Source organism: Salminus brasiliensis, chromosome 10, assembly GCF_030463535.1.
Source record: "Salminus brasiliensis chromosome 10, fSalBra1.hap2, whole genome shotgun sequence".
NCBI lineage: Eukaryota > Metazoa > Chordata > Actinopteri > Characiformes > Bryconidae > Salminus > Salminus brasiliensis.
Window position 1 is genome coordinate 14,529,156 of NC_132887.1, and position 22,168 is coordinate 14,551,323.

The 22,168-nt window shown below is 41.6% G+C and overlaps 4 protein-coding genes across 8 annotated transcripts in view; 1 reads left to right on the forward strand and 3 right to left on the reverse strand.

Annotated features, from left to right (window-relative positions):
- Window positions 1-38: 38 nt before the first annotated feature.
- atg14 (autophagy related 14) lies at window positions 39-6,425 on the reverse strand. Its single transcript, XM_072689372.1, has 10 exons — window positions 5,979-6,425; window positions 4,419-4,481; window positions 3,969-4,011; window positions 3,781-3,862; window positions 3,411-3,648; window positions 2,913-3,145; window positions 2,467-2,584; window positions 2,254-2,344; window positions 1,492-1,577; window positions 39-1,290 (listed from the first exon to the last, which is right to left on the reverse strand). Exons 1-10 carry the CDS (start codon window positions 6,248-6,250, stop codon window positions 990-992), a joined length of 1,527 nt encoding a protein of 508 aa, XP_072545473.1. The 5' UTR covers window positions 6,251-6,425; the 3' UTR covers window positions 39-989.
- Window positions 6,426-7,645: 1,220 nt separating this feature from the next.
- Window positions 7,646-11,137, reverse strand: tbpl2 (TATA box binding protein like 2). Its single transcript, XM_072690380.1, has 7 exons — window positions 11,090-11,137; window positions 10,574-10,941; window positions 10,064-10,151; window positions 8,969-9,060; window positions 8,067-8,234; window positions 7,885-7,979; window positions 7,646-7,722 (listed from the first exon to the last, which is right to left on the reverse strand). Exons 1-7 carry the CDS (start codon window positions 11,135-11,137, stop codon window positions 7,646-7,648), a joined length of 936 nt encoding a protein of 311 aa, XP_072546481.1.
- Window positions 11,138-11,490: 353 nt separating this feature from the next.
- On the forward strand, window positions 11,491-16,539 carry jmjd7 (jumonji domain containing 7). Its single transcript, XM_072689378.1, has 8 exons — window positions 11,491-11,750; window positions 13,227-13,380; window positions 13,463-13,716; window positions 14,316-14,372; window positions 14,485-14,580; window positions 15,218-15,294; window positions 15,453-15,612; window positions 15,832-16,539. Exons 1-8 carry the CDS (start codon window positions 11,702-11,704, stop codon window positions 15,918-15,920), a joined length of 936 nt encoding a protein of 311 aa, XP_072545479.1. The 5' UTR covers window positions 11,491-11,701; the 3' UTR covers window positions 15,921-16,539.
- The window catches only part of mapkbp1 (mitogen-activated protein kinase binding protein 1), a 41,382-nt gene continuing 35,723 nt past the window's right edge, over window positions 16,510-22,168 (reverse strand). For 2 of the 5 annotated variants that reach the window (XM_072689377.1, XM_072689375.1), the window contains 6 exons: window positions 21,928-22,113; window positions 21,756-21,837; window positions 21,225-21,526; window positions 20,199-21,050; window positions 19,650-19,735; window positions 16,510-19,178 (listed from right to left, as the gene is read on the reverse strand). In XM_072689377.1, coding sequence (XP_072545478.1) covers window positions 18,939-19,178; window positions 19,650-19,735; window positions 20,199-21,050; window positions 21,225-21,526; window positions 21,756-21,837; window positions 21,928-22,113 — 1,748 coding nt within the window. In that variant the 3' untranslated portion in view covers window positions 16,510-18,938. Of the gene's footprint in view, window positions 19,179-19,649; window positions 19,736-20,024; window positions 21,051-21,224; window positions 21,527-21,755; window positions 21,838-21,927; window positions 22,114-22,168 lie in introns of all 5 variants that reach the window. The other 3 variants (XM_072689374.1, XM_072689373.1, XM_072689376.1) reach the window with 2 other exon arrangements.

Consider the following 22,168-nt stretch of genomic DNA (forward strand, 5'->3'; position numbering starts at 1 on the left):
CTTGTCACACATTTACACAAGTGTCCAATACACTTAGGTTTGTACTTTTTTTTTTTTTTTTTTTTTTTTTTGGAGATGAGAAACCAAATAAAACCATGAACGTGTCCTTTTTAATTAAGTTTACTCCCAACAGAGCCCATAGTAGTATTTGAAACAAAGTTTCAAGATTGCTAAGATGACAAAAAGCACCCCACTATTTTCTTTATAAAGTAAAATGCTTCATATTTAATCAAATAAAATACACCAATGGCAATAGTTCATTCTCGAGCTACTGCAGTGTTTATACAGTAGGGTCATTGAATAGCTGGTGAGAAGGTGCATTTTCAGCAAAATTCTGACAAGCTGGAGCCTGCCATCACAATCAATCTCTAATGCCAGAGGTGAGTCCGACAAACAATGCCTTACACAAAGTATTTCTGCAGTGCTTAAGCACCCGAACCCACTGAGCCACCACCAGTACAACCTCCTGAGGGAAATCTCACAGCCAAGCAGCGGTGCACAGATGCAGCCATGGTGATCTCACCCAGCAAGTTGTTTAAGCTTCCATATTGAAAACAAACGTCTGTGTGAAAGCAAACCAGGCCAGTCACCCAAACTGTCACATCCTTAGTGTATTATTTTCTTGACTTGCTGATGACAATCTTCACAAAAGATTCTTTTCTCCTCAATGTATCAAGCTTTAAAGAAGAGACGATTGTTGCAGACAGTGGATCATGAGGGAGAGCATCTACAGTGTTTGTGAGCTACAAAAGGTCAAAAATCTTAGCGCAAGCAGTTCACAGGGTCCTATTTCTATTAGAAAAACCTTGTCTTGCTTATCAGAAACTGGTTGCTTTTGAAATCAGCATCCTTCCCCCTCATTGTTGGCACACATTTGTTTTGTACATGCAGTCAGGTGACAGAAAACATCCCTTTTTCCAATGAGCGCTGACAAAAGAGGGAGAAACACTGTTTGCATAGCTACTGCAGTCTGAACCCCCAGCATATTCTCAGCGTTGGCCAGTGTAGGCACGGAACCAGGAGGTCACTGAGGCAGCAGCAGAGGAGATCATGCCACCAGCATTGCCTACCGGCTGGGAGGCCTGCATGGCAGTACTCTGAGACAGATCCATGGGCTGAGAGGGGATATCACAGAAGCGAGGGCTGGGTACTGTTTCCCAGTCTGTACCCAAGTCCGTCTCTTCATCGGTCACTGCCTCTTCTCCACTCTCCTCTGCAGGACCTGCTGCCTCTGGCTCCACAAATTCCATTGAGTCTTCTAGATCTGCACTCACCTCAAAGGGCCCAGTCCTGTGAAAAGAGGGCAGGTAAAATAAGCAGTATATAATTTAGGAGCTCAAAATTATATCTGGTTCTCTGTTTTTTACTAAATTTTGAATATAAAACAGGACAATCTGTTTCTTTCCTGCTTTATTCATATGACTTTAAATGACGCTTTAAATAAATGCTTTATAAGGGAAACTAAAAGGGAAAATCCAGTCTGTTCTTTACCTGCCAAGGTTCTTGTTATCTGGAGAGACCAGAAACATGATGTTTCTCAGAGTGTGATGAGGATGGAGAAGCTCACTGTCCACATGCTGCCAGGGACGATGAATGGAAGCAAACAATCAATACTGAGCTCAAGAATAGTAATTAGTGAATGTTATTATTAGAGAATCACAATGATTAAAATCATATAGTTAACCAATAATAAGTGACAGATAATTGCCTAATAATCAGCCTCAGGCAGACATTTACATTTGACAAATAAGTATTTGATGTGTTCACTGGACACCATAAGAAATGTTTAGGCGACACTAAACTGCTACACTAAAATAAATGCATTGCTTCCCATTTTACTGCCTATAAACGCTAAACACACACACAGTTAGACAGTGACAATTTTTATAATTATGTCTCTGTAAACCACCACAATGGATTTCAAGCAATCCCCTCATCAATAAAAAAACAGTGACCCCGTTCCACTGGCAACCATACAAACTCATGCCATACCACTGCCTCCACCATGTTTGACAGATGATGTCATATGTGTCGGATTATGAGCCTAATGATGGCCCCCTTCACTTTTAGACCACCTCTTTGGACCACATATTGAGTGTTTTCATCCACTAAATGCAACATTTTATTTATTTATTTTTATTTTAATTTTGTATATTTATGTATATCAGTATTCCTGAATATGTAAATGTATCCTGGGTATTTCCATCACCTGAGAATTCCCCTATCAGTGCTAGTTACTAGTGAGGGCATTACCTGGGAGAAACAGAGATGCAGGATGTTGGTGTTAAGCTTGTTGACAGCACGAGTAAATCTGTATCGGGTCAAGTTGTCACCACAGAACTCACTGCAAAGAGAGCACACAGGCACATGGAACATTCATTCAACTTAGGGGACTAAATAAATAAATAAATAAAAAGCATCTTTACCACACCGATAGCTGATAACACATGAGCCATAGCATGTTACCTGTTGCACAACTTTTTAGGCAGATTGACATCCAGAATATGAGAGAGGATGTTAACAAGCTGGGTAGCATAGCAGAGAGCTGCACTAATGGTGTGTGCTGGATTGATATGATCCAGCTCTAGAAAAAGGTAACAGAGCAGAGATTTTAGAGGTCAGTCACTTCACAAACTACCTGCAGTAATTACACTTCCTCAATGTGAAAAGACTCCAGGTTTCTCTTTATTCATCATGAGCTTTTAAATCTGTTTAAACATGGTTTTCTTTCTTGCTTTAAAAAGGCTTTGGAAATTGCAAAACCTGGAAATGTAGTATCAATCAAAATATATTTTCCAGTCTAAAAACATTTTTTAAACATACAACATTTTTTAATGAAATGATTTATTCTAATCTACACATTACACACTTTGCAAAGATCAGAGAAAAGCTTTCTGCAGAAAAATCAGTACCTGGGCCTGGATTAGTGCTTTTCTCCTCAACCCAGTTGTAGTAGGCTGAACAGTCTCCATTGCTGGGCAGAGTGACATGAGGTCCAGTGATACTGATGCTCGTCTCTCCATTCTGGTCATCCCAAATCCAGCGTCCAGACATGTAGGTTGTTCGTCGTGCCTCAGCTAACTCACTTACAGTGCTAGATGTGAGAGCAAAGTCATACTCTGCCACCGCAGGATCAGCTGGGTCCCTGAGAGAAGAAACTCCAGTTAGAACATTTCTCTAACTCCACAGCTTACAATCAAAGCGTATTTAACATCAACATAGGCGATGAAACTGCTTAAAGATCAGACAACCATTAGACGTGACTGCTTTGTGTAGCCAAACAGTTCTTTTGTGAGTTTTGTCTGTGACTAATGCTTTCCAGTAACTTCGCTGTTTTAATTTAGCAATGATGAAAGACATCAGCACAAGCATGAGTTGCTTGGTCAATAGATCGACAATGTTCTTCTAACCTGCTGCCCTGCTTCTCCTCCTGTGTGGAGAAGATGTAGGTGGTAAGTTCCAGGATGTGACCCCTTCGCACCTCCGCCAGAGCCTCCAGTCGGCCCTGCAGCTCTTTTGTCCTTTTATCTAGCAGCTCACTCAAGCGCCGATTATGCCGTTCTATCTTGTCCCTCTTCTCTTGGTGCCGACCGGCCCGCCTCTGCAGCCTCTGGCCTTCTTCCTGGGAGCGGAGCAACAGATCTTTGCCTTCAAAGAAACAATTAAACAAAGAGACAATTAAAACATATCAAGACATGTCTGGAGCTTTCAATTTTTTTTTAAAACAACATGAAAGCAAGGCAGAACTGATGGTCCGCGTCACACTCTCTAAACACTCACCGCTTTTCACTTCTTCATTCCCACTGCAGATCGCCTCTTTGAGCTGCTCAATTTTCATCTTGCAGGACATGATTTTCCACTTCTGCATAAATGAAATCACCACAACTAGCTGTGACCATGGACACACATCAAACTCTCCCTTCAAAAGATCCCCAAATTACCGTCTACTGAATAAACTACAAACTTACAAGTTGGTCTGCCTGAACCTTCTTGTCCATGGCTTTGATGACTCTAAGATGGAAAACACATGTTCACTGCATGTTCACTAAGTGTAAGAAATGACTGCTATTAATAATAAGGGGTGCCTTGAACCCAGGTCTCTGATACTTTTCATATCAGCCAATGTTTTTTCTGATAACGTTGCTTAAATATCAAACATTCTTTCTACCCACATTAGCATTACAAAGAAATACAACCTTTAAATTTACATATGAGATAAATGGAAATGCTGTCATTTTAGTGTTTAGTGTGGTGGGCCAGCGTCAATAAATACAATAGTACAATAAATACATCAAATATCAGTTTCAAATATAGGTCAGCTCTAAACATCTGTTCAATGCTTATAACTTATCATTAAGCAGTTATCTGCCATTAGCATTATGATATCAAGATTACATCACTGTTGCTCTTTTTGTCACCTTTGCTGGAGATTCTCCTTCTCATTTTTCATCTTCTTAAGTCTTTCCAATTTTTCTGTGTATCTGAAAAGACAAATGTATCAGTTTTATCAGGCATCAAAGCTCAAATAAAAATAAGCTGTTATACACACATATAGAACACACTAGAATCTCTACCACCAATATACTGCATACAATGGACTCACTTGCTAATACACAACATACTGTACACTGCATACTGAACACTGTATATATTTGTTCTGTGTAATGCTACAGGAAGTCAAATAATATTTCTATATTCTGTTGCACACATTGTACATATTTGAATGCATATTTGTACACACATACACTACATAGACAAAAGTACTGAGACACCTGGTCATTTGCTGTTTCTTATACGATAAAAGAAATATATATTAATAAAACTATTGATCACCACCCCGCCTCATCCCCAAAGTACTGTTCCACTACTCCACATCTCAATGCTGGAGGCTTTATACCCCTCTAGCCCATCTCTGGCATTAGGCAAGGTGCCAATAGGTTATGTTTATAGTATTATGTTTATAGTATTAGTCTATATGCAACACTTCTCTACAGGTACTAGACAAGATGTGTGTGTGTGTGCGTGTGTGTGTGTGCTTTTGCACACCTACATCAGCAATGGGTGTCACTTAAATAGCTGAATACATTTATTTAAATGTGTGTCCACAAACATTTGGACATACAGTGTATTTCAACATTCTCTCTTGTTAATTCCACATTTCGCCCCTATGTACACCATGTTTTACCCAGTGCTGCTATTTGCACTCTCTTGTACTGAGCAATGGCCTAATTTAACGTTAGTTAGCTATAACATTTTCCATTATTATTTCTAGCAGTGAAGGACAATCAGACACACACGGTGAAAATAGACACTTAGTCTTTTAACCATCAGTCAACTTTATCTTTATTTACTTTAGGCCACACCTGGGTGGCTCTTTCAACTTTGTGTCTAAGCTAGCCTAGCTACCGCTAGCTAGCAGTGACTAGGCTAATGTTGTGGACAAGCTAGCTAACAGTTAGCCACTTAGCTAAGACAGGCTACAAAGTTCCGTTTTAGGGTGTAAACACGTACACTGGTTAACCTACAGACGCGGTTATCGCATGTAAGTAAATACACATTTTGTCAGGCCAAGCAGCTATGGACTGCTTTGCTATTTAGCTCGGTTGTTAGCAAGCATGAGCTAGCAAACAGCAGTGTTTACATAAAGAACGTGATAATGTAAACGGCAGCTAGGCAGACGAGTCCAGGTCCAGGCAGTGAAAGTCCGCCCCAGGATTTTGTTCCAACTGCTTGGACAGCGCTGCTGCAGCCGAGCCGCGGTAGCTCTGCCTATGCAGTTGGAATAAAATGCTGGGGCGGACTTTCATTGCCTGGACCTGGACTCGTCCCCCTCTGCCACTTGAATATGGAGATTCAGACCCCTATCTAGGTCAACAAGAGACACTTTGATTTTGTCTTGTTGTTGGGTGAAGTGATTGTAAAATGTGTTAAATTATGTGTTGAATGTATGTGTACTGGCAGGGCAAAAATCAACGCACCTCTCCGGGTCTTTACCATCGAAACAAACGAAGTCACCCGCCTGAATGCAACGAGCACAAGTCAGCCTGCGTCTCGCCGTGTTACAGAGAGGGCATCTCTCCACCGCAACGTACAGTCCCTCCGCATCGTCCACCGACTCCACCATCACGGATCCCGGGGAGGCTGCGATGGCTGTGGGAGACTGTCGGATAGGAAGCCGGGCCCCCGACGCTCTCCCAGCGGCTTCTCTGGAGCCCACAACCCGGACTTCACTTTCCGGGGGACACGCCATAATAACACAGCGCTGTCTGTAAGAGGCGTTCCTGATGATACCAGTGCCGCTTCACGTCGTCTCTGCTAACATTTTAGCTCTAAATGTTGTGTCTTTAGGGTGAAGTCCCCCTCCCTCTCTTCTCCTACCGACCGCCTGTGATGGTGCTGTTTGGCCGGGGTTCTCTGTACCACGTGACGGATGTTGTTTATGTTTATCTATCACGTGTCTGTAAGCAGAGCTGCTCCGTGTGTACGCGCGCGTGTGTGCTGCCCACCAACTAGGGCAGACGAAACACACCGCAGCATGGAAAAACAGCAAAATACGATCTCAGAGAGATCAGCATGACCCAGGCCCACTCATGTGAGGTAGTCCTCAAAACCAAGGGTATTCATGAATTTGCAAAGCAGGGTTTCTCAGTTCAGCCAGATAATTTAAGCTTTAGGTCAAGCCTGTCCAATTGGAAAATAGCTAAGGGCTAATAGCACTCCTATTTGACAGTCATTAACTTATTCCGTCCTTAAGCTACATGTCTAAATGTTTGTGCACATATCTTCTAATAAACGGACACGGATCTGCAAATGCACAACACAGCGTGTTTAGTCCCGGTAGTGAAGTATTGCCAATAGAATTGGACCCTCCGAAGGCCGCAGTCACAATATATAATGGGGACACGCCCCCTCCAATATTTAAATATGGTCAAAGTGCCCCCCCTTCTGCACTTCTTTAAGGAAATGCATCGCTTCACCCAGATCACTTCTTTTTAGACAAATACTTTTATATTCACATTTGTTTATTTTGCATTAGAACCAATAAATAAAAACAACAGAAAAAAGTCAAATCTGACACAGAACTCCAGAAATAAACTGGACAAAGTTGAATCAACTTTTTTCCATTTAAACTGGTTGAACATGTGATTTCTTTATTGCTAGCACCTGAAACTGGTGCCACAAATACAAATTTAAGAAGCATCACGATTGAAATCCAGTTATTTCTCACCGTTTTGAAAAGGTGCAAACAATTTTGTCCAGTCCCTTTCTGGAGTTCTATGTGGAAGTTTTTTTTGTTGTTCAAGTGCAATGGAAAGGCATGCATGGATGCCAATATTTTTAGCTGTGAATGTGTGATTATATTTGGTTGCACCATTATATTACACACCATTATATATTTTTTAGTGTTTAAAATAATAAGCAAGACTCAGTGGCAGATTAGCAACTTTATAGTTCCGTCTTATAGAAAAACATGTTAACAAAAACAGCTCCACAATAATTTCCTTGCTGCACTCAAATGACAATAATACTGACAAACACATACAAACAACAAAAAGGTTTGATTAAATTGTCTCTTTTTAAACTTTCGAGTATTACTTTTTTTGACATGGTACTTGCTGAAAAAGTAGAAAGTGCACTTTTCTTTTCACTGTTTCCTGAATCCTTTCAGAATTGGGTAGATATTCTCAAAAGCTTCATAGATTTCAGAGCGATCTTTCGCACCTGCATTAAAAAAAGAGGAGGCAGGACAATTAAAAATCATTCACCTCTGGTATGCATCAAAATGCGTACATAGCATAGTTCAATTCTCTTATAGACAAAAGGGTAAAAGGAAATGTGGGCAAATGGGATTTATTTATAATTGATGATCTCACTCCTTCCTACCTGTAAGAACGACTTTTCCAGACACAAAGATCAGCAAGACAATACGTGGCTTCACCATGCGGTAAATCAAACCAGGAAACAACTCTGGCTCATAGCTTGAGGAATAAAATGATAAACAACAGATGTTGCATAAAGATGAACCTTTACGTCACTAAAAGATCAGAGCAGCTGCTTGAGCAAACCTGCTGAACTGCTGGTGAGTCAAAACAAGGCCCTCCAGCCGTATGGGGAAACACACGTCACAGCTGCCAACCATGTTCTGGATCTTAAAGTCCAGAAACTTGGCTGGAAAGCCGAGCTTCTGCACCACTCGGGCATATTTCCTTGCAGCAAGACGAGACTGCTCTTCGCTGTGTGGAATAAGAGATTATAAAATAGACACTCAGTGGCTCTCAAACCAGTCCCCATCACCTCTGGTTAGAATGAAATAAGGAAAATCATGGTGCGATTGATACAGTAGTTTGTTAGAGTAGGTGTGAACACTGTCTTTCAAACCAAAAGAACCAAAAAAAACAAACAGCGGGTGGGCCTCGACCTTTTCTGTGCTTTAACTTCTTCTGTGTGATGTGTTAGTTAGGTGGGGCTGTGTCCCAAACCACCCAATACCACACTACACAGTGTTTCAAAACTAGTCACCAGTAGAATAGCTTTAATTATTGCAGATGCCTGAGCTGAGATGCAGAAGTGTTTTAGATGCAGCCATTCTGAGGCAATAGACATATTAAATAATTAACATAACATGATTGATTATGGCCGGTTTAAGGGTCCAGCGGTTGGATTATACGTTTTTTTTTTTGCAGTATATTTATTCCTGCCTGCTTACACAAGCAGCCAGTGATCTATCTGCCTGAACTCTGCTTCTCCCAGTGAGAGATATTACCTGTCCACTTCAACCCACAACTTGGTGGATGTTTTTCTGGTATGACTGCAGTGCTGCAAATTAAAACCCGGCTGCTAGTTTCCGTGTGGTTCACACAAGACCCGGACTAAAATCTTTGTCTGTTATCATTTCAGAGATCCAAGGTTTTGTTAAAGTGATGATACTTTTGGTAAATGCTTGAAAATGTAAATGAACTATTTGAACCTTTTTGCGCCGGTGCAGACCATCTTTCCAGAGCTGAAGATGAGGGCAGTGGTTCTGGGCTCACGGATCCGCATAATAACAGCAGCAAAACGCTACAAAAGAGCACACTTTGGACACAGTAGCACTTGCAAATTCAGAAAATTATGTTTTAGTAGTAGCAACCATTTATATACACTACTCTAAATATTTGTGTATACTTGTGCTGAAGTCCAAGACTACCCTTCATTAATTTAATTTCCAGTCAAAACAGCCATTAAATACAAGTTATACAACTTATTTATAGCATCAGGACAAAAAAATGCCAAGAAAACATATTTAACAAAAAACTACTCAAAAGCCTCAACAACTAAATATAACATCAGGCTTGACTTTCTCTAACTCATCTCTCTCAAAGATGAAAGCCTCATGTGAGCAGTTTTGGTGGTCCATCAGGTCTTGCATGGTTGCTAAGACTTCCATTTTGTGCTGTCATTTGTTAAACTCTATTTCTGGAAACTTTTCCCAATCCATGCATCTAATCTGCTCCTATGATGTCTCCTATCTGTTCTAACTGAAAATTAAATCATGACGTCTCAGTTCTGCATTTTCAACAAACATCACAGATTCCATAGAAACACCAAGATCCAATATGCACCGATCCTTAACTATTGTTACAATAAAAATAACTTGGAAAAGCAAAGCATAGGGTCACAAAAGTACACTATGTTGTTTGTTAACCTTAAAATAGCTGTGATGCTTCACTGACCAGTAATAGTGGGAACTGTGTCACTGGCGTGGCTACTCCAGGCTCAGCACGTTGATAACTACACTATGTGACTTTGAAGAAGCAAGCAGGACAACACTCACGAGAACTGCATAACGCTGCATAATCATATTTGTGTAAAATCCTATAATATTACTCTGCCTTCTTTCAGTGATGGTTTTGTATCTCTCAGCTTGGAGAAAATGTGTCCTTTATTTGCTCAAAGCACAAAGTATACTTCCCAACGGTAAGAAATGCTCATTTTCCATGGTGTTGCTTTAAGCATTGAGTAACCTGTAGAACTGCAGTGGAACACAGTACAGGTGCTGCCACTAAAGTGAAGGGTCACTTACCTTTGGATTGTACTCAGCATTTCGAGCCTGAAGAGCAATTGACTTTAAGTCTAAAGGACAAGCCAGGTTTACTGTGGACACAATATTCCTGTAAGTAACCAAACACAGAATTATAGATGTACATAAACTCTGCTCCTATCAGTCTACTAGAATTCTGTTCTTATCAGCGTGATTTTATGTTATAAGCTACAGAATGTTGTGGGGTATGGCAGGATCACTACAGCAGTAACTATAAATGGAGGTCAACTGGTGGCTTCAAAACGTCCAATTGCTGAAAATCTACACAGATAAGCTTCATTCTCCAGCGCCAGATCTCTGATAAATCTGGAACTTGAACCAACCACACCATCCATTGGTGGTCAAAATTATTGTGTTTTTTTTACAGTATAGTCTTTATAGACAATATATCTGGGCTACACCTGAACTAAAGACTGTCCCTTTGCACGGTCTTGGTTTTTAGGCCAGTTAGACCCCTGCACATCCTCTTGTAATTAATGCAATATGACTTACTGTAACTGCGGGATGATTCCTGAACTTTCTGTCACTGGGGCAACAGGGGTCATAGGGGTCATAGGTGTCATTGGGAGGGAGCAGAAGGGGGAGGCCACTGGCTGGGTCCTACTGGGGTCTGTGTCTGCATCTGTTAACTGTGAGGGTGGACAGTCTGGGTATATGCCACTGTCCTCATTTGAACTGACACCCACATGCTCTGGTGGCTCCTCCTGGGCACTGAGTTCATCAGGCAGGAAGCTCAGGTCCAGGTCCTCAGAGAGGTCTTTCTGCTGGGAAGAGATGGAGGAGGCCAAGAAGGAGGGATCCTGAAGCTGTGGAGGGCCCTGCAAGCCCAAGTCTCCTTCAAAAATGTACCCAGATGAACCCTGGAGATGGAGCATGCATGCAGAGGGTTACAGACATGCATGGAGGGGAAATCCGCTCATCACCTTACATGCTGCCAACATTTCTCATGGGTGCTTGGTCACACAACGGACTGCGTGGAAAATAAGTCAGTTTAGGATGAGAACTTACAGCAATGGACTGGTCAAAGTAACTCTCAAGCGATGCCTCGTCGTCCATATTTCATAAGGTCCATCAAAATACTGTGAAATGGCCTAAAAAGACAAGATAATACGCGCTACCAAGCTGAAGTAGAGTCTACATGAGAGAGGCCTCCATCAGCTGCGCAGACTCTCTGATTGGCGTCTAAGTGAGATGAGTGCGTGCCAGTGTGTGCTGGCTAGCTTGTTAGCATCAGTGTCGTTTGCTGACTTTCTAAACCGTAGATAACCCTAATAAGCAAACTACGTTCACTTGTACTTGTATATCCAGAAACATCAACGATAACAGTCTCCACCCAGCAGAGGGAGACATCATCTTCATAGGTAAGAAAACCAGCCGCGCTTCAGCTGCTCTCCTGTGTGAGAACGGAAGAGCATGGCGCTGCTCGCTTGTTTTGGCCGGTGGTGACTGAGCAGGGTGGGCTGTGTGTGATGTGGACTGGCACTGATAAAACAGCTGTCAGCTCGTACTCGAGTATATTGCTTGTTTAGTCTAGCTGTATGTTTTATAGTCTTTAATGAGCGCTTTTTAACATGTCATGAGATTCCCTGCCCTCACCATCATGACAGGATAGTACAGGACATGGAAGCAGTGAGGAGCTGTTTGAGAAGTTTCCCTGAAGAAGCCCGTGGTGAGTGACCTGGACCATCTGCTGCTCAATGCTGTTCAGATTTCAGCACTAGAGGGTTAAATCTGTTGTTTTTACTGGTGTTAATAGAGCTCAGGGTTCTGATTTTCCTCTCTTCTGTCAGAATCTTAACATATGACCTGTGGTCTGGGGTTTCTGCTTGTTGTTCCATTTCCGGCTCATAGTTTAGTTTGGCTAATATCTAATTTTATAACATTAGTCTGTTCATTAGCTGAAATGCTGAACAATATACCGTCTCAGCATCGTTATAACAATGCACATATCACTTCTGTCCAGTGAAAACCATGTGTCTCGATTTCTCCATGGTCTGAACCCTGTAGTTGCTTCTGTACACTGTGTGAGTACCTCTGGATGAACAGACCAATAGAAATGCTCTAAATTCCTAAATAAATAAATCTCCTGGAAAGTCCCCAGTTTGGACATGCATGTTTTTCATTGGACAGTGATGATATTCACAATAGTCACATTGTAGGATGTGCAATGTCAGATGTAGTGTACTTTTTTATTATTATCTATTTATTATTTTTTTATTGCTTTTTTGCTGCTTGATTTAAAAGGAAAATTCACACTATTCTCATCTTCCATGACATATCTACCAGAGCCAGATTCTGTTCATTCATTCATTCATTCATTCATTTTTACTCCTGTCTTGGCTACATAGAGTGCATTATTAATACCCTGAAATGTTATTCATTCGGATTATTAACTTCTGGTGAAATCTGTTAAAAATGTTTTTAAGAACCGCAGACCAAAACTATTGTCAGTCTTTTTATATGATGTTATGCAGCTTATGCAGACTGTAGCTTTTGACTGTAGCTTTATTTTATTATAACATTTATGATCTTAATGGTCTGCTTCCCACACTTCACCGCTGTCCACAGACCTTCCATTGTGGTTGGATGTGTGCTTTCCCAACACAGTCCTGTAAGGATCATTCTTAATGAGATTTATATCTGGTGATGGTGTGGTCCACAACCCACGCTCAACCCACTCCATCGCTTGATAGGCAGTGTGGCTTATTCATGCTGTCACCAAACGTGTGTGCCTTAGAAGAGTTCAGGACCAGGCTACGTTTTGGTGAGTCTGTGCCCACTGCAGCCTTAGCTCTCTATTGACAGAGTTGCAAAGGTGGAACCCAATGTGCTCAGCCTAGAGGTTGTATGATTGCATTCTGAGATGCTTTTCTGCTCACCACAGTTGCATGAAGAGAGTGGTTATCTGATTTACCATAGCCTTTCTGTCCACTTCAGTCAGTCTGGACATTCTCTGTAGACCAACAAGGCCCAACAGTCATGCCATGTTTTCTCTCCATTCTGATGGTTGATGTCAGCATTACCTGAAGCTGCTGGCCTGTATCGGCACTGCACAGCTGCCACATGATTGACTGAATAGATAATTGTGTAAATGAGTAGGTGTGCAGGTCTTCATGGTAAAGTGCTTGTGTGTTGTTTTTCATAGAGCTTTATTTGAATGAGACTGTCCCATACCTGGATGAGCCCCTCTCTCCACTCCAATTCTATCGTGACTGGATTGGTCCTAATAAGCCCTGCATCATTCGCAACGCCTTCAGTGACTGGCCAGCTTTGTCTAAATGGAGCCCTGCGTACCTCAGGTGAGAGTTTGTGTAAACTGGCTATGATCGAGTACTGTTTCCTACAGCGTTTCATTTGAGTGCATGTTTTTTGTTCTTTCAGAGATGCTGTTGGCTCCAAGGTCATCAGTGTGGCCGTGACTCCAAATGGTTATGCAGATGCTGTAAATGGAGATCGTTTTGTGATGCCCGAAGAGCGCCAGATGACCTTCTCCGCACTGCTAGATATAATAGAGGGCAAAGTGAAGAGTAGTGGCGTGTTTTATGTGCAGAAGCAGTGCTCCAACCTAACTGAGGAGCTACCGGAGCTCACAGGAGATGTACAAACTCACATCCCATGGATGAGTGAGGCACTCGGTAAGTCACATCACACATTTGGGTCTAAAAATACTGATCCAGAGCAAGCTTACACACAGTTATTTGCATATGCTTCTCATGCTGAAAGTCAATTGATTTCTCTTGGAGTTTCTTGCATATGGAAAGAGATATCTGAAATCTAGCCTTCTTACCTCAGCTGCAGATAGGTCTGATATCTGCAGCCTTCTCCTGTAATTTAAAAGGAGAGCTGCTGGGCGAATAAAATAGACTGAGAATGTCACCAGTCTTGAAAAATACATGTCAAAAACAGTCTCAAAATACATCCAGATCTTTACTTGTTTGGCACAGAATGGTTCAGAACCTGGTGCAACTTACCATAGTCACTACACACAAAACATGAATGGTGGGGCAGCTATTTTGAGTGGATGATCAGTGCTAACTTGGGATGACGTGGTATTTTCCATGCTTATCCATATTAAAAGTGGGATAGTACAGGAATCTTCTGTAAATGTATTTTCAGTTTTAGCATGGATATTTAAAAACTGTCTATCCACGGCACAATGCAATTTACAAATGTACAGGTTTTCTGTATGTTTTTCTGTATGATATATAATTTTAATATATTCTTCTTTTTTCAGGAAAGCTGCCTGATGCTGTAAATTTTTGGTTAGGAGAAGAAAGTGCAGTCACTTCAAGTAAGTCTGCATTCAGTCGTTCATGGCAGACTCAGCTCGGATATGAACTTCAGAGAAATGAACATGCAGATCTTTTCCCTGATTGATGGAATTTTGTCAATTTACTTTGCAGTGCACAAGGACCACTATGAGAACCTGTACTGTGTCATCTCTGGAGAGAAAAGGTTTATTCTCATCCCTCCAACTGACCGACCATTTATACCATATGGCAAGAATAATTTTTTTTATTAATACATTTTTTTTATCTCAATTTGAGAGTGGTGTAAAGTCAGTCTCATTAACCCCTGCAGTGTTGTCAGTTATATCATATGTTGCATATCCAATAGAGAAAAAAAACCCCACTAATGATGCCTTCAAGTCCACCTCGAATATTCATACTTACAATTTTGGAGCTTGTAAGTATGACGTGATTTCTGTTTAAAGTGGTTTTGGTCAGAAACATGATCACCCTGGGAAATTATATATATATATATTTATTTTTATTTTTATTTTTTTTTCTGTTTCTGTTTGAGTGAGATTTTTATCCAGTAAAATGTGGCAGTAGCATGGGGTTTGGTGTGAAATTACCAATTTTAGAGAAACTTGGCAAGTCAGAATTGTTCACAGTGGTGGTAAAAGGAAAATAAGGGTTGGCCCTGACATGTAACATATTAAAAAGTGATGCATGGTGGAGAGATACCTGCAGGGCAAAAGGGAAAATAATAATATATAAAAATAGTAGGGCCAAAAACCCATTGGGGAGCGTCTTCAACATCAAAACAACTGATAAATACAATAGTTGTACCTCACAACCCCTGGTAATTAAGATTGAGCATTAGTATGATTTTTTGTCTGACTTTGTGTAGAGCTTTACCAGCCAGCTACGTACAAACAGAAACAAGATGGCAGCTTTGAAATAGTGGATGAAGAGGATTCAGAAAAAGTGAGTTTGACAACTACTGACATTTTCTTAAGTGTTTAGGGAAGTGAAAGCTGTTTATATACAAAATAGCACATATAATGTAATATAATAACATATGTCCAACTCAGAATTTACCACAGCAAGTTTCATTAAACCGGTAACATTTGGTCTCTCTTTAGGTGCCTTGGATCCCCCTAGACCCCCTAAATCCAGACTTGGAATGCTATCCATCCTACAGGCTGGCCCGGCCACTGTACTGCACAGTGAAAGCAGGAGAGATGCTTTACCTCCCCTCTCTCTGGTTCCACCATGTCCGCCAGTCGCATGGATGCGTAGCAGGTACTGTAACTAGATTTTTCCTCTATTTTTTATTATATATATATATATTACACACACACACATATACAGTTATAATATATATAACTTACCAAAGCCAAGTCAACTTCAGTAGTGAAATTACTCATGCTCCATTTATTGTTGTGGTAAACCATTTATAATACTGCAAGCCTGTATGCTTTCTTAAATAAACAGTATTTATTTTTGTTTTTCTCTCTGCAGTGAATTTCTGGTACGATATGGATTATGATATCAAGTACAACTACTTCCAACTTGTGGAATCTCTGACTGAAGCTGTGGGATCAGTATGACAGTGTCTAATCATTAACATTAAAGCTTTAAGGATCTTTACAGTCTTGTTTTAGCAGCAGTGAAGTAATGTCGGAATGAGCATCTAGTATTACCCAGGCTTGCCCCTATATATGCCAGTGGACACAATAAGCACCTGGTGTGATGATTCCTTTGGACAGAAGGTGTTATCTCTCAAACTCCCCAGACTCCAATTACAGGGGGATTCCACCAATGTTTCAACACTGCCACACTCGCACTAAAGTCAGTTGGGCAGTTGTTTACAGTAGTGCTGATAGGAACCAAACATGTGCTTTTTTAAGAAAGTTATTACACAAATTTATCTGAAAACATGCATCCTGATCCCAAAGTCATTAATTTACAATCATTTTGACAATATTTTGGATAGAAATGTATATTTATGGTGGAGTTACCTTGGTTCTCATGTCCACCATAAAAAAAAAAAAAGTTTCTTCAAAATTCTGCAATTGTTTTTGAATGACCGATTTAAACCAGCTGTGATTCATTCTTAACAAAAACAAAATAACTAGCTGTTAGATTGTACTACCATCTTGATGTCAAATGTATGCTGTTGTGCAATAAATAACAAGATTTGCTGTATAATAAATACAGTTTTATTCACGTAGGTCTGAGTTTTTTAATTTCCATAGGACACTAAAGATAAAAAGAGCGGTGCAAAACAAACAAGCCATGAGTTCGGCAAACAAGCCAATGAGAAACAGTCTTAAACCCTCTGGTCTACTTGTAATGCTAATAATAGCCTACATGATTTGTTGCCCATACAGGAGATGAGAACAGAGCCAGGTAGCCACGGAGGTAGCACTGAATGGCAAAGCATTAAATGATTGTTCATGAGGCAAGTCAAATGTACAACCATGCATTCTAGTTCAGCGAACAAATCAGCCCTAAAGTCCATCGCTCTGCATGCATACGGAGTATATTCATGCTAGCAGTAAAGTAACTCCTACCTCTTCAACCCAACCTTTCAGATACAATCCTACGTCTTCAGTTCACGCTCAGGTTAGCTAAGTGATAAATATGCTTACTTGATTGATTTAAATCAACACCTTTCTGCTCATTTATTTGCTATTGTTGGTCTCATGCATATCGGTGTGTGTTAAAGTTACCTGCACTTTTTGTGCTGTGGCTGACAAACAAGAACAGTGATGGCATACTGAGATCAAAATCATCCATACCTGAATAATCTATTTGCTCATTACTCTCATTGACTGAGATTAGGTAGATGTTGAAGGTTTTTTCCTCTACTGTGAGAGGATCTTGATTCTGTTCTGTTGTGGAATTGTAGGGATCAGATTAATGCTTTGTTTTGGGCATCGAGAAAAGGGTCTGCACCGAGCACAAGCACCATATTCTGTAACAATATGAGAAAGTTTGAACACTATACAGTACATATAGGTCCAAGAGAAATACAGTATTTCTACAGTATCACAATGCTATCACCTTAATGACTACTCTCCTAGAATGAAAGTGCTTTTCTGTACATTACTATTAGCCTTACCATTAAGAAAAAAAGAGGAAGTTTGTGCCCGTGACTGGAGAAACATCTCAACCTAGACATAATGTCTTAAACTGGGGTTCATTCAGGGATTTGGTTAGACAGATTTGAGTGTAAAATATGTGAAATGCCCTACAGTCTAGGCTCAATCTAAACCTGAGAAACTGGGGCAGAACCTCAGTGGTCATTTGGAGATTGGTGTTTTGAAGGTCCTTTTAAATGAGACATCGGCCTTGTGATAACCTACAAGGAAGGTGTGACGGCCCTACCTGTGTCACCCGGACGTTGAACTGTTCTGTTTCTATGGCAGTTGAGTCTAAATCTTCAGTCTGGAATGCATTGTATTGAGGAAGACAGCATCCAAACAGCATTCAGAACAACATCTTTGAGTTATAAATAAAATTAACCCCTTAACAAGAAATTGCTGGTTTACAAATTAAGGCACCCACATTCTTCAGACATTTTCCATGTCAATTTAAAGTACAAAAAAGTCTCAGACGTGTACAAAACGGTCCTTCATAATTTCTGCGTGAGATTTGGATGCTGTCATTTTTAGAAACTCCTTAGTATATTTATTTGTTTCCCTCCCTAAACCAGATGCCTTTCTAGGTGACACTCCTCTGGCACCATACTGACACTAGATCCAGTATCAGAGCACACACACACACACACACACACACACACACACACACACACATTCACTGTACAACACTATATTGGGGTCCAGTAACCCCCAGGTATTGACCCATCACATGAGAATAAATACAGTCATACAACATACATTATAAAAACAACCCCATTATTGGATATAAATGAGACAAAATCTGGCTTTTAAGAAAAGTAAAGAAACCTAGTCCCGCTGAGGGAGCGTTCAGTTCATTTTTTAAGGATCTACTCAGCCAAAAAAAAAAAAAAAAAGTCCATCTTCAAGGCGGGGGCCAAATTCTGCTGAATTCCGTTAATCAATTAAAAGCTGTAACAAGCAAGAAAAGCTCCAATCTCTCCACCTTTAAGACATGCAAGTTTTCCTACAGTCTTGTCTTTGCTCCTGTGCAAAAACATCCAGATACACTGTTAAGTAAAAGGGCACAGTATTTGGCAATGAGGTGAAGTGGCGGAGTGGAGAGTGCATGGGTGCCTCAGGAGCACGCTAAAAAAGGGAGGTAGGGTGGTGAGGTTAAAGTCTGTAGTGCAGTCTGGTCAAGCCAAATTCTGTGTGGTCCAGACAGTCTGAGCTTGGCCATCATCATCATCAGTGTGTAAGGAAACGTACATGCTGCAGCATGTGAACATCACAAAATCTGAGCACAAGTCTGAAGGGAAGAAGAACTTCACTCTTAAAAAAGGAAGAAAACAACAGTCCTTATTGTCCACGCTTATGGAATTTCTGATAAAAAAAATCATGTTAAAAGAATCTGCAAGTGTGCAGTTTCACGACCTGGGATCCGGCCTCAGCCTCAGTGCTCCGACAAAAAAGAAAGAAAAGAAATGAAAGAAGACTGTGTCAGACTTTACTGTCCATTCTCTTTTCCACAGCCCTGAGGAGAAGCTGGGAATACTGCTCCAGCAGAGCCAGTGTTCTGTCCTCCCCCATGCCTACGGCCCTGTTTCCCAGCACACATAGAGAGCCACTGTTGGAGCTGCAAGTCAGTGAATTCAGCTCAGTCCGCACAGTCTCAAAAGCCTCCCTCAGCACCTGAGCCATCTCCTGCTGCTCCTGACTGGAATCGGTGGAGCTGCTCAGCTGCACACACACATAGTTAATGGGTTAGGGGTGACAATATGATGATTTTATAGTCATGATACGTTACCTCACAAAATGTTTATCTGGACATTGGAAAGGGAAACACTGGCCAACTGCATGTTTCATTAAAAAAAAGAGTGACTAGCATCTCCCACGTAGCATAGCTATATATGGTTTTGGCCTTTTGACAAGATACTGGAAATTTAAGTCCTGACAATGTCAAAGTGACAGCGCTCTAGAGGATAATTAGCCCTGCTGAACTGGAGGTAGTGTTGCACAGTATGTGTGAATGGCCAAGTAACAAGCAATTTAAAACCAGCTTTAAAGGTAAATATCATAGATCAAGAAAATGTCAAGTGATATGCAAATTAGGCCTAAATGCATATTCTGGAATATTCACAATAGCTCACACTAGCCTTTAGGACTAGACACACATCTACAGAACATCAGCTTACTGCATTGGTAACATACCATTCTGTAGAGGTGGGAGGCCCTTTTGAAACTGCTCTGAAGTTCACTAGCGACTAGTTTGCATGAATCCACACTGAGAGAGGTGTCTGATGTAGATAGAGAGAGAAGAAAGGCATGTTTTAGTGTGTTGCATATTCACTCAAACATTATGGCCCAGTATCCTGGTCATGAATTAAGCCTAGCCTTGAACTAAACAATGCAATGCAAACGATACATCAGCACTGTAAGTCCTGTAACATAGCTTCATGCTGCACCAGCTAAAATGGAGAGAACTGAGCACAGTGAGAGTCAGAGCAGAGGAAATAGGATTGAGGAGCAGGCAGAGTGCAGAGAGCATGTTAATGGAAGAGCTGTGAGAGAGAAAGCATGCCTCACCCTTCAGCTGGTAATGGTTAATGGATGGACAGGGTGAAGTGGAGAAGATGGAGGAAGTGATGGAAGAGACGGAGGAAGAAAGGGGCCAGAGCCCACTGGTAAAGAAGTGCTTGGGTAGACCCAGACGCAGTGGCACAGATGAGAGAACGAGGGAGGAGTGGCATCCCAGCAAACCTGAATCGTGTCCTCCGCTGGTGGCCTGCAGACGCACCAAGCTGCCCTGACCCTGAGGGGTTTGCTCAGCCTTGGCCTCTTCAAGTACGGTCTCTGGAGGTGCTTTCTGGATCTCTTCCGACTCCATGGACTGCTCAGAACTGTTTTGGCTCTGCTCTAGAGGCATCACCTCTGAAGGGCTAACACACATGGTTGACTGCATGTCACTAGAAAAAAGCTGGGCAGGTCCTGGTCCAGGTAGTGGACATACACTAACCTGAGTCCTGCAAGAGTGCTCCTCCTTCTGACCAGGTTTGAACATCTTGCTGTTAGGGGAGAAGGAGCCCAGGGAAGGCTTGTCTGGAAGAGGTTTATGGACGTCCACGTTTAGCTGTGGACGTGCACTACCAGTCAGTTTGGTTTGGATGCCTTTAGTTGAGGAGCCACCACATAGAGTAGGTACAACAGTAGCATGGGGAGCAGATGAGCCTGATGCAGCAGTGGTACATGCGGAGGGTAGCAGGACAACAGGAGAAGAGGGCTTGATCTGAGAGCCACTTCGAGAGCCGGAAATATCTGAACCTCGGCGCAAGTCTGCTGGCGCAAAGGTCTCTCCAAATTCTCCCACATTCAGGCTGTCTCCCATGGACACAGAGCGAGACATCTTGGCCATGGAGCTGGTGGTGGGGCTCATGTAGGAGTGGGCCTTGGACTTGGTGGGTGTAGCACAGTCTCTGGGTTGGGGAGATGTAGGACTAGAGAGCGACACATTTGGAGGGGGGCGGCGCAGCATGGATGTTGGAACACGCTCAAAAAGCTGGGACTGAGGGGGAACCTCTTTAGAGGGGCGTGTTGGCGGCTGAGGCAAGTCAGCTGAAAGAGTGAAATAGAGATTTAATGTAAAAAAAATAATAATAATAATAATTTAATTAAATGATTCTTTGCAAACAACAAATATATTCATAAAATTGCTTTCAATAAAATGTGTAGAGTACATCTTTGGGTTTCATGTAAAAGCACTTGAGCATGAGAGACTGGACCGCTCACCCTCAGAGGAGATATTGTGTATGGACTGGGCTTTCCTCATGCCAGCTGAGTTAGCCTGAAAAGCAGCAGCAGCAGCTTTGCCGACGGGACTGGTTACTTTACGAGAGTCTGCTGAAGAGACACGTTTCTTCTGTAGAGTTAAGCGCAGGCCTGAGCTCCTCTCAGAGCTGCAGGGTTCTTGTTGTAGATTGAGCACCCTGTCTTCCATTAGAGGCCGCACCTCTGACACTAAAGGACGCACCACTCCGCTGGCAGCCTTACTTTCACTGTTTTTGGTTGGTGAAAATGGAAATGACTGCCTACTGAGAAATAAGGGGACAAAAGAAAAACACTCACATTTCTCACATTTTAACCTTTAAATAAAGAAAAAAAAAACTCAGGTCATGCCATTTCTTGAAGGTGACTCCATTTGACTAATTATTAGGTGGGAAACACATGTCCTAGAGAGCTAGATTCAGGCACATTGTGATGCATTTTAAAACTTGCCCTCCCAGGAAACTTTGAGAGAACTGCTTTGCAGAATTCTCTTACCAGCTTGTGGAGCTCTGAGAGAGGAACTTGGATGAGATGCTGACACTGTCTGAGACATTTGGAGTTACTTGAGATGCACACACTGGCAAAAACAAACATAAATAAACATGACTGTACATACCTTAAGAAACCATCCCTCTTACACATGGTAAACCACACCCACACCTCCTACCTGAGGTGCTGAAGTCTGTCAGGTTTCCAAAGTGTGTCTTGAGGAAGGCCTCCTGGTCTGGGGTCTGAGGTACAGAGGTCTTGGCCTCATTCTTCCTCAGACTCTCCTCCTCTTCTTCATCTAAATCTTCCAAGTCTAGCTCAGACGAGTTCCCATCTACACTCAGTGGCTCAGTAGGCTCAGAGTCTGATAAGCAAACACACACCAGATGCTTACTTTAGTTTAAATTACACTTCAGGTC